The 12,588-nt window shown below is 37.0% G+C and overlaps 1 protein-coding gene across 4 annotated transcripts in view; it reads left to right on the top strand.

Moving 5' to 3' along the window:
* Window positions 1–12,588, top strand: part of MYOM1 (myomesin 1) — a 142,026-nt gene that overhangs the window by 22,685 nt on the left and 106,753 nt on the right. For all 4 annotated transcript variants that reach the window (XM_028524763.2, XM_036009254.1, XM_036009255.1 and 1 more), the window contains 3 exons: window positions 4,799–4,939; window positions 10,071–10,302; window positions 10,746–10,903. In XM_028524763.2, the coding sequence (XP_028380564.2) occupies window positions 4,799–4,939; window positions 10,071–10,302; window positions 10,746–10,903 (531 nt within the window). The remainder of the gene's footprint in view (window positions 1–4,798; window positions 4,940–10,070; window positions 10,303–10,745; window positions 10,904–12,588) is intronic.

Below are 12,588 nucleotides of genomic sequence, written 5' to 3'. Positions count from 1 at the left end.
TTCCTGCAATATTTCCTGAGAAAGCTTGCTTTTCCTTGACTGTATCTCTTCTCTGTGGTGCTGCTGGTCAGAGGTATGATGATATTATACATACCATAATATTACTTTAAGTTCTTTAACTTTATATATACTAACAGAGGACATAATACAACATGTGTTAACACAGGCCATAACTAGTTCACCCGTAGCCTTGTCTGAATTTACCTAGACACAGTTACAGGTGTATGAGTGCCTGTGTGCATGTGCAGTCAGTGCTTACCTGTTGCTTCATTTCGTTGCCTTCACCAACTGAAATTCAGAAAGTTTCGTGATTTAAGCCAAGTGCATAAAGAACATTAAATGTAGTTTTAATAATTAAAAGAACCACACACACTCACATATATATCAAATTCAGTGTTACTCAGAAACTGACTGATAAGACAGAGAAGATTATTTTCAAAATTAACATGCAACTAAAAACCCAAGCAGTAAATAAACACTTATATAGCTCTTTAAGTTCAAAGAACTTTAAAATTTCACATATTCTATTTAACTACTCTAAAAACATTACTCAGCTTTAAAAACCAATAAAGTTAGATACTAGACTTCAGAGTTCATGGGTCATATTTAGACTATTGGCAATTTTTCTTCAAACAATTAGTTACATTTATTATAGAGTCAGTTCCTTAAAACTTTCTCTGAGTTAGTTTTGTTTGCTAACTTTAGTAAATAAATAGGCATTACTAAATAATATAGTATTTTAATATCTTAATTCTTCACATGCTCCTTTTTTTGAATTCAAAATTTGAAGAAATTTTAAAAGCATAACAAAGATTTGTTTGTTTCTTAAATAATTTGGAGTTTCTAAATAACACGGTGCGGTATATAACATCACAATGCTTTTTATGAATACTTTTGTTACAAAGGAAATATGAAATAGAAAGTGATGATAGTCTCATGAATCTTTACCATAAAGTTCGACTCTTAAAAGTCAGTTGCTGTGATTTACCTGTGAGCATGGAATAATTCATTTTGGAACTTCCTGGGTAATAAAACCATCATTTTAAAGATTTATCTTAGAGGGGAAATGATGAGAAAATGGACAATAACCCAACAAAAAGAATGATGTCGTAGCTGTTTTTGTGTAAATAAATGTTAAAAATATGAGCTCATAAGAATATGATTGTAGCCTTGGTTGGGTTGCTCAGATGGTTGGAGCATCGTCTGGTACACCAAAAGGTTGCAGGTTCGATTCCGGTCACAATACATACCTAGGTTGTGGGTTCAATAGTCTGTCAGGCATATATGGAAGGCAACTGATCAATGTTTCTCTCTCACATCCCTTTCTCTCTTTCTCTTTCTTTCTCTCTCTCTCTCCCCCTTCCTCTCTCTCTAATATCAATGAACACATTCTCTGGTGAAGATTAAAAAAAGAATATGTCTGTAAACATTAGAATGCAAGTACAGTATCCCCTCCCTTATTTGTGATTTCCCTTTCTGAGTTTCAATTACCCAAGGTCAACTGTGGTCCAAGAATATTAAATGGAAAATTCCAGAAATACATGATTCATAATTTTTGTAGGATTTATTTATTTATTTATTATTTTTAGAAGGGAGGAAGGGAAGGAGAAAGAGAGAGAAACATTGATGTGAGAGAGAAACACTGATTGGTTGCCTCTAGAATGTACCCTGACTGGGGATGGAACCTACAACCCAGGCATGTGCCCTGACTGGGAATCGAACTGGTGACCATTTGCTTTGTGGGATATCACCCAACCCATGAGCCAGGCTGGTCAGAGCTGCAATTCCTCAGTTTTAAATTATGTGCCATTCTGAGTAATGAGATGATATTTCAGAATCTCTTGCTGCACCCTGTCCGGGATGGAAATCATCCCTTTGTCCAGAATGTCCATGCTGTAGACATTCCTACTTGTTAGTCACTTAGCAACCACAACCTTGGTTATCAGCATGACTGTTGTGGTACTGCAGTGCTCGTGTTCCAGGGACCTTTATTTTAATTAGTAATGGCCCTAAGCACAAGAGTGGTGATGTCGGCATTCAGATATGCTAATGAGAAGCTGCAAACTTTATCATAGGTATGTATGCATTGGAATAAAATATAGTATATATAGGGTTCAGTGCTATCTGTTTCAGGCTTCCACTTGGAATCTTGGAACATATAAGGGCGGATCCCCCCAAAACAGAATTTATTCATAAAAACTTGTGTGTTTATTCTTACATGTTTAAACTTCACTCACCTTCAAAGTACTCTCCATTTGATGCAATACACCTATTGAGAAGTTTTTTTCACTGCTCATAACAGTTTTTGAACTTGTCAATTTTGATGCCTTTTAGTGCTTCTGCCACTTTTTATTTTGTTTTGCCTCTTCCACATTGGCAAAATATTTTCCTTTTGAGGGTTTTTTTTTCATTTGGGAAAACAAAAAACAAGCCTGAGGCTGGGGCATGGAATAATGCTATTTTTTTTTGGTTAAAAACCACTGAAAACTCAGAGCAGTGTGGGCAGATGCACTTGTAAATAACCCATCACGAAATGGGCAAGACATTGAGAGAGTCTTCAAAAAATATTCACTGAAGCTATATTCAGCCTCTCACAACACCAGCTGATACACTGACCAATGGGTTCCTAGAACACTCACCTAGCCTCCCCTCCAAAAGATAATTCTGGTTTTTGGGGTTCCCCCTGCGTACATCCTACAGAAAAGGGCGGACTACTACACAGAAAAAAGAGCCAAAACAGAACAACCCGAGAAAAATTAGAAAATGCAAATGTTCTATAAATAGAAAGAAAATCTTAAACTTCATAATTAACTTTATTTTGTATAGTAATGGAATAAAGGGGCGAAGGAAAATACCATTTTAAACCTAGACCTATATAATCACAGTTTGCTGCTAACACTATTACAGATGTCGCATTCCCCCCTCCTTTTTTGTGCCCCTCCCCACACCCTCAACCCCATTGCCCTCTGGCCATCACCACACTGTCATCTGTGTCTACGTTCTTCTGATAATCCCTTCACCTTCTTTCATCCAGTCCCCCGCCCCCTCCCCTCTGACAGCTGTCAGTGTGTTCTGTGCAGGACAGCCTGTACTTTGTAACCTGCTGGGGGTAGAGTGTGGTCATTTTGCTGCTGCCTGCTAGGACCAGCCAGGAACAAATTTCACTAAGGTTTCCAGTTGGTAACTGACCCCCAAGTTTGAATTCAAAGTTGTAACCTTTAGTTTTAGTGTTTTTTTTCCTCCTCTCTCGAATACATTTTTTATTGCTTGGAGGAAGAAAGGGAGGGAGAGAGAAAAACATTAATTGGGTGCCTACTATATGCACCCAGACTAAGGATAGAACCTGCAACCTGGGTATGTGTCCTGACCAAGAAACAAACCCACAACCTTTTAGTTACAGGACAATGCTCCAACCAACTGAGCCACACTGGCCAGGGCTAATCTTTAGTTTTCATGCTGATCATATAGTAAGAGCTAGAAATTCACCCCAGGGGAAGTCGTAGTTAGTGGTTGAGGCACTAACCATTTCTAGTCCTGGGTTTAAAGGCAGTACCCACCCTCTCCACCAGGCACAATGCCACTAAGCCCCTGTTCCTCCCAGAAGTCCTTACATTTCTGTGCTACTTGTTTAGCAGAGGACTGGTTTATTTGCACTATGATGTATTCGTTTTGTATTGTTTCTTTGGCCTACATTCTGCTTCTGATTTAGGTAATCTCCTTTGCTTTCTCTAATGGTTTTTAAAGGTTGAAAATGGGTCAAGCTTTGGACAGTTTGGAAGGTTTTTCTGTGTCAGTTGGGCAGCTTGTTTACCCCATGCCACACCACTTGCACACTTCATCTTCTTTTCAAATTTTCTCTAGATTAGCAGCCTTTTTAATTTTAACTTTTTATTTTAGAATCATTTCAAATGTACAGAAAAATAGGGTAGTTCACAGACTTCTGGTATGGCTCCTTATTGGGAACATCTTTCATTACAGAATAGACCAGGGGCTTTTAACATGAGTCCATGGGCTGACTTCAGGGATTCTGTGAGCTCCTGAAATTTATGCCACATTGTATATGTTTGAATGAAGTACATTTAAATTGTTTTGAGAATCTGAGGCTGTATTTTAGTTTCATCTACTCTTTTTCATTAGGTGTAATCTCTGTTTTCATGTTTTCTTCCCTGATGCATTTTTTGGTCACCATCTCCAAGTGCACCTTTGCACCAGTGTGCAAGGGCAGATTTTTGTGGACAACAGGCCTGGCCGAAGGGTTCTTTATCCCACCATGCAGTTTTCTGAGTCACTTGATACTGTGCATTCACATAAAATATGTTAACTCTATTGTTTGACGAATCCAGTGTTCCTTGAAATGGTTGGGTATGTCTATATTCCATTAAGTCCTCCAAACTGAATGTAGGGGCCCCACATCTGAATTCCTTGGGGTCTCTATCCAGAATATTTTGCATTTTAAACCCCCCCAAACTGGATGCACAATGTATCCAAACCATTTATATAGACTGCCTAAATTTTGAACATTAACTTAACAGCAAAGGATATTTGGCACTATTACAAAAGCACTGCTGTTTTTCTTCCATACTTCAGGGGAAAGCCATGAAATTATGCTAGGCCTATTTTCTCTTGTGTCTGTATAGAGTTTCTCACTCCACTTTTGTTCCAAAGATAAAGGATAATTATGACATTAGAGCTCTAAGATTCTGTGAAAATTCCCCCTACTTAAATCTTTGTTTTAAAAGTATTTTGAATATCTCAAGTAATTTTTTGTTACTGTCAAATATTCGGGGTTTTGTTTCAGACTTACAGATTCCAGTCTTATGTTAGAAGATTATTCATCCAAGTTGAGCCCCCAAACAAAGAGAGCAAAGAAGAGCCTTCTCTCTGGGGAGGAGAAGGAAAATCTGCCAAGCAACTATATAATGCCCATTTTCTCAGGACGGTGAGTATGAATTCTCTTCCTGCTTTTGGTTATAATAAAGTGGACAGTAAATGTTTTCAAGTAATACTAATAATAGCAGCTACTATTTACTGAGCACTTGCTATGTATGGTTGAGCAAGATCTGAAGAACCTTGAACTCTGCACTGAGGTAGATGTGTTTATCGTAAAAGTCTTTGCCATTATACAGCATGGCTACATGAGAAAAGAGATTGATTAGGAACTTATTTTTACTTTTGTAACTAGTTGAAATTAGGAGGGTGTTGGATGCTAGTGATTGAATACTATATCTAGTCACTATAGAGTAGAAAGAGACGTTCAAACTCTCAAATGTTGGGTGATCTAAAAAAGCAGAATGAGGTGATATGTTTAATTAGATGGAAAAATCATGGTTGCCTATGTGGTTTTAATTATTTTTCCTTAGGAGGAAAAAAATCTTAGATAACTAGACTAAGTAAGAGAATTACATCATAACTTGAATGCCTGGCTTATATTTGTTGAATGTATAATAAATTACTATTTATCTGAGGTAAATATCAAACAAAATAATCACTAAATCACAAGTCTGTGTAATACCAAATTTCTGTGTTTAAAATGTAAACCTCCTTTTGAATGATAATAATATCCAAAGGAATCTTGAAAGGAAACTTGTCTGAGACACCAAATTAAAGTTCAAGGGGAACTTTCTGTAGTTTCCCCTGTTGATTTCCCTTTGAGTGGAGAACTATAAACAGAGCTAAATTGATACTCAAAAGGTCTTTTTCTCAAGACAAATGCTATCAGGACATTCAATAGGCAATAATGTGGTTGTGATTTTTGTTTTCCTGTATTTTTCTTTCCTTTGATCTCTGATAACTGCTTTCTGAATTGTTTCAGAGACCAATATCATTACTGCTCTGAACACAATTAGGAACATAAGAGAATAATAATATTCTATTTTTAGCTTTTTATTTGATATGTTTGGTTTTTTGATATCTGATTAAGTGAACTTTCCAGAGAAACATGCTTATATTACTAAGAATGTGTGCCCACACTTAGTCTCTTCACAGTTAATGTAATATGTGTTTGTATTCATTATAGGAGATGGCTAGGATGGAGGAGTGAAATATTTTATATCCCCACCCCTGACATTTAAAAAAATTATTTAAAAAGCACATTAACTTAGCATTAACCTTCATGGCAAGCCTCTCTACCTGTGTGGGCACCAGATGAAGCTCTCAATGTCTTTTTCCTACCGTTTGCCCACCAAACAATTTTGTGTCTTCTAGGCCAGTCTCAAGAAATGATAATTTACAAAATTAACTGTGATGAAAGAAAATGTGAATAAAAATTTACCTTTTAGGTTTTATTTCCAGTTATTTATTTTTATATGGAGACATCTGCTACATTTTATTACTATTACCACATTGAAAATAATACTTCATCAAGATGGCAGCATAGGTAAACATGGCTCATCTCCTCACATAACCACATCAAAGTTACAACTAAACTACAGAACAACCATCATTCAGAACCATCAGTAATCAGGCAGAATGGAAGTCCTGTAACTATGGATTAAAGAAGAAACCACACTGAGATTGATAGGAAAGGTGGAGACGTGGAATGAACTGGTCCCACACCCACATAATGTGGATAAAAATCAGGAGGAATATCTCAGGAGAGGGGTCCCAGCTCCATACTAGGTTCCCCAGTCCAGAGTTCCAGTAACAGGAAGAGAAATTCCCATAACTTCTGGTTGTAAAAAAAACAGCACAGATTGAGGCACTGAAGACAGAAATGTAGGAGTCTCAGACAATCCTTCTTAAAGGGCCTGCGTGCAGACTTACTTGAACTTACTCCCTCTGAGCTCCAGTGTGGGGACAGCAGATTGAAAGGCATCAGAGACCTATGGGGAGGAACTGAATTGTCCAGCAATGGGGCAAGAGCTGGAGGGCTGCTTTCTCCAATACAGAAGTACTAGCAAAGACTGTTGTTTCTTTTCTGAGCCTTCCCCCCACAGAGCCACAGATCCAGCAGGCAGTTGCCATATCTAAGACTTCTTCAATCTAGCTCACACTGTTTGCCCCACCCAACTTTTGGGCCCACCCAAGCTGTTTCCAGTGGCTTTTCCATATGAATGGCTTATCTTGACCTATATTTCAGATTTTCCTAAATTCTTTCAAACAAGCAGCATCTGGCTTCAATGAGCCCATTCCTCTTGCTAAGTAACACCAGACCCAGCACTAGCAGCAGCCAGCTTTGGTTCACAGGTTGGCCTTACCAGGGCAATTCCAAGCCCAGCACAAGTAGCAGCCATCTGCAGATCACTTTGTATCTTCTACTGTGTGATCCTGGACAGAACATAGTCAGCTGCTGACCATGGGCATACCAATAGCAGTCAAGGTCCAAATACAACAGGAGGATGTACATGGCCTACACAATGGGGGCATCTGGAGTACCCTGCTTGAGTAATAGGGGAGCTTGTGCCACCGGACTCTACAGGACACCTACTATATTAGGCTACTCTACCAAGCCTGAGAGATGTAGCAGCTCCACTCAATACATGGAAACACATACATGGAGGCTGCCAAAATGAAAAGAAAAAGAAATATGGCCCAAATGAAAGATCAGAAAAAAACTTGAGAAAAAGAACTAAACAAAATGGAGATAAGCTATCTTTCAGATGCAAAGTTCAAAACACTGGTTATAAGAATGCTCAAGGAACTTAGTGAGAAACTCAACAGCATAAAAAAGATCCTGTCAAAAATGAAGGGTCTATTCAAGTACTTTGCCCATTTTTTAATTGGGTTGTTTGTCTTCCTGGAGTGGAATCCTGTGAATTCTTTATATATTTTGGAGATCAAACCCTTGTCTGAGGTATCATTTGCAAATATGTTTTCCCATATAGTTGGTTCTCTTTACATTTTAATGCTATTTTCTTTAGCCATGCAGAAGCTTTTTATTTTGATGAGATCCCATTTGTTTATTTGACCCAGAAATACCACTGTTGGGATTATACTCTAAAGATCCTGAAATACCAATTCAAAAGAACCTATGCACCCCGATGTTCACAGCAGCACAATTTACAATAACCAAGTGCTGGAAGCAACCTAAGTACCCTTCAGTAAATGAGTGGATAAAAAAAACTGTGGTGCACTTACACAATGGAATACCACACAGCAGAAAGAAAGAAGGAGCTCCTATCCTTCACAACAGCATGGATGGAACTGGAGAGCATTATGCTAAGTGAAATAAGCCAGGCAGTGAAAGACAAATACCATATGATCTCACTTACAAGTGGAACCTATTCAACAAAAGAAATAAGCAAAATACAACCAGAGACATTGAAATAAAGAAAAAACTGACAGTAACCAGAGAGGAAGGGAGAGAGGGATAATAGGGGAAGGGATGTCAAGGAACATTTATAAAGGACACACAGACAAAGCCAAAGGGGGTAGGTTTGGGGGTGGGAGATGGGGATGGGTGGGGCAGGGGGCATGATGGGGTGAAAATGGAGACAACTGTACTTGAACAACAATAAAGAAAAAGAATTCACACAAAAAAGTTAAGGATATACTAATTGAAATAAAGAACAATTGCAGGGAATCAGCAGTACAGCAGATGAAGCTGAGAGTCACTTGAACAATTTGGAATGTAAGGAACAGAAAACATCCAATCAGAACAGCAAGAAGAAAAAGAACCCAAAAAAAAGGAGGCTAGTGTAAGGAGCTTCTGGGACAACTTCGAGTGTACGAACACCACATCTTAGGGGTATTGTACTGGAAGGAGAAGAGAGAGCAAAAAATTGAAAGCCTATTTGAAAAAATGACAGAAAACTTCCCTAATTTGGTGAAGGAAATAGACATGCAAGTCCAGGAAGCCTGGGAGTCCAAAACAAGATGAACCCAAACAGGCCTACACCAAGACACATCATAATTAAAGTGCCAAATGTTAAAGATAAAGAGAGAATCTTAAAAGCAGCAAGAGAAAAGAATTTAGTTATATACAAGGGAACTCCCATAAGACTGTCTGCTGATTTCTCAAAAGAAACTTTGCAGGCTAGAAGGGATTACTCTATCCAGCAAAGCTATCATTTAGACAACAAGAAATAGATAAAGAGCTTTCTGGATAACAAAAAGCTAAAGGAGTTCATCATTACCATCAAGCCAGTATTATATGAAATGTTAAAGGGACTTATTTAAGAAAAAGAAAATCAAAACTATGAACAATAAAATGGAAAAAAATTACAAATCTATCAACAATTGAGTCTAAAAAACAAACTAAGCAAAAAAGAAGAACAGAAAAAGAATCACGGATATGGAGAGCATTTTGATGGTTGCCAGATGAGAGGGTGGTGTGGGGGAGTAGTGAAGAGGTGAGGGGATTAAGAAGTACAAATAGGTAGTTCCAGAATAGCCATGAGGATGTAAAATACAGTACTGGAAATGGAGTAGCCAAAGGACTTATCTGCATGACCCATGGACATGAACAATGGTGGAAGGATTGCCTGAAGGAGTTGGAGGTGCTGGTTGGAGGGAGCAAAGGGGGAAAATCAGAACAACTGTAATAGCTTAATCAGTAAAATGTAATTTAAAAAAGAATATTTCATTTCTTACTCTGAAATACTTTGAGTTTACTGTGTCCACAAAACATTTTAAGTTGAGATGGTCAAAAATAGAGTATTGGGTAGATTTTAAATTCATTTTAAATTGGCCTTGGCTGGTGTGGCTTTGTGGATTGAGTGCTAGCCTGCAACTGAAAGGTCACTGGTTCAATTCCCCATCAGAGCATATGCCTGGGTTGTGGGCCAGGTCCCCAGTTGGCAACCAATTGATCCATTGATATTTCTCACCCTCTCTTTCTCCCTCCCTTCCCCTTTCTCTAAAAATAAATAAATAAAATCTTTTTTTAAAAAGGTGGTTGTGGTGGTAAAATGAGATGTTTACAAAAAGCACTTGGCAAAGTTCCAGGGCTATCATAGGTATTATTATGGTTGTTATCATTGTTACTTCATATGTGATGAGTTCCTGATTTATCAGGTTTTCTTTGGTCATGGTGCACAATGTTTGAGGTCTGGTACTTTGCACTTAGTAAAATCAGGCAATCGTATCACTGCCACACACAGTATCTATATTTTGCCATTATTATATTCTAGTCAAGTGCATGTCAGTGGAATTGAAGACACAGAAGAAGAAAGAATTAAAGAAGCTGCTGCTTATATAGCCCAGAGGAATCTTCTTGCTAGTGAAGAAGGACTCACGACATCCAAACGGTCCACATCGTCAAAACAGTCTACATCCACTCTTCATCAGGAGGAAATTTTTGAGAAGAAGTCGAGGAAAGTTGCAATTCGGGAAAAGGCAGAACGCCTGTCACTAAGAAAAACGGTAAGAAAAAACACTTTAATATAATTTTAAAAAGTAGAAATGCATGTAACGTGTGTGTGTGTGTGTGTAAATTGATTTGTTTCAAATGAAGAAATGTGATCTTGTGGAGAAACAAAACTAAAGAAACAAAGAAGAAAGCATCAAAATATATATATCAGAGAAAGACAAACTTAATTGTTTTAAACTCCATGGAATTTTAAGTTCTGCAGAAATTAAGATTCTAAAGAACCTTAAGAAGTCCACCTTAGGGAAATAAAATATGTTCCTCAGGCTTAAAATGTTAAAAATTAAATGGTATATTTGTTTAAAAAGTACTAAAGAGTATGCATTTTATTTTAATACAAAAATAATGTTCCAAATGGAAAAAAGTATAATTTTGGTTTCTGCTTGTTATTTTAGTAGCACAAGTTACTTTGATTTTATAATATATTTATTTTTTTCAGTTGGAAGAAACTGAGGCATTTCATAGAAAGTTGAATGAAGATCATCTTCTCCATGCTCCTGAGTTTGTCATTAAACTTCGTTCCCACACTGTTTGGGAGAAAGAAAATGTAAAATTATACTGCTCGGTATCAGGCTGGCCAGAACCTCGTGTCACATGGTATGTTATCTTTATGAAAGCTAATCATAGAATCAATTAAACAAAGTTAATTGTACCTCTTGTGAAAACATCCACCATTATAAGCATGCAGGAGTCGATGGAAACATTGACAAATTTGTGTATATTTTTTTAAATAGTGAAGAAAGGATACTGGGACTAATATTTTATGTGTGGGAAGAATAGTCTTTCACACATTATAATACATTATGGTATTTTATAATTGCATTATACAAATGAGTCTACCTTGTATTGTGTTAAAATTTCATCCACATATTCACATACAAATTAAAAAATACATGTATAACTGCTATGGACCATACAAACTTGTTCTCATTAAATATAGGTATCATTTTGTGAGAAAAAGCAATACTGCCATTTTAAACACGATTAAAGCCCAAATGGCTCCAACTCTACTCCTTATGTGAACTCAGGTCTCAGTGAGTTTTCTGAAGCAAAAAAAAAAAAAATAAAAAAAAATATATATATGGATTTGATGGGAAATATCACTCAATGTGGGGCCAGAAAGAGTTTTCTTTCCATCAAGAATAAGCACCCCTTTTCTCCTTCCATTGTATACCCTATTGCAATTGTCAGTGATTTTTGATCCCTAAACTCAGAATTTTCCTGTTTTATGTCATGAATGTCTGCCACAGAGAGCAGAAGTATGAAAATGATTGAGGCAACTCAAAAAGATGTTTTTCCCTTTAGTCTCTGACATGAGTATTTTGCATGTGTATTCTTATCCTCAGGAGTAGTGGTAAATGCACCCTGTGTTGTAGTATAAACACTACACTGGACGGCATTGTTGCCCGCAGAACCCCTGCCCCCTTCTCCTTTCTTCCCCACCATCTCTAGTGTTGGTCGGGCACCTGGCTAGCAAGAATGGAGGTAGGTGACAAGATAGACCCTGTCTAAGGTCCTGTCTTGAGACCCTGTCTTAAGGAGCTGATGGTGTGTTTTTAAAAATTCACCTAAGATATCAACCTACCTCTGATAATATTGGATTTACTTACATTTTTCTTGCATGTAAACTCTTTTCAGGGTTGTTGAGTTTGAAAAGCAAAGAATGAAAACCCAAGGCAGCTATATATTACCAAGGCAAATAATTTAAAGTAAGCAAAAATGAGAAATGTAGGAACATATTTCAATTCAAATGAAGTTTTAAAAATAAATATACAAGCTTTAAGGTTCAAAAGTATACTATAGTAAGCTAAGAATCAACCTATCTTTGCCTCACGTTTCTCTGTGAGTATAGAGTTGCACAATTTGGCCTATTAAAAGGGACATTTTCTGTTCAAAAACTGATTACTTCCCACCTTCAAAAAAAATCCAAACTTTCCTATAGAAGCACATGAAGAATAACAAATTTCCAGCTCCAAGAAATATTATTTGGTCAGTAAAAATATCCTTTCATGAAATGTAAATGTACTACTAATAAATGAATAATCAGAGTCCTTAATTAGGTACATATATTTATCACACAGCATCCCATCTCTGTTTTCCTGCTTTTTAAAACTTCAAGTTAAAGATGACTTTTGAAAGGATACAAAGTAATATCTGGGAGATAAATATTAATTTCTCATGCATTTATTTATTTTGTTAAATACACAGAAACCACAGTGCAAACATGCTTATGTACATTGATGGTGTTGTTTATTAAGCCAGAGCTATGTGGTTCCACGAAG

The sequence above is a fragment of the Phyllostomus discolor genome, chromosome 9, assembly GCF_004126475.2.
Source record: "Phyllostomus discolor isolate MPI-MPIP mPhyDis1 chromosome 9, mPhyDis1.pri.v3, whole genome shotgun sequence".
Classification (NCBI taxonomy): Eukaryota; Metazoa; Chordata; class Mammalia; order Chiroptera; family Phyllostomidae; genus Phyllostomus; species Phyllostomus discolor.
Note: the sequence above shows the minus strand (reverse complement) of the source record. Positions and strands in the feature narration are given on the sequence as shown.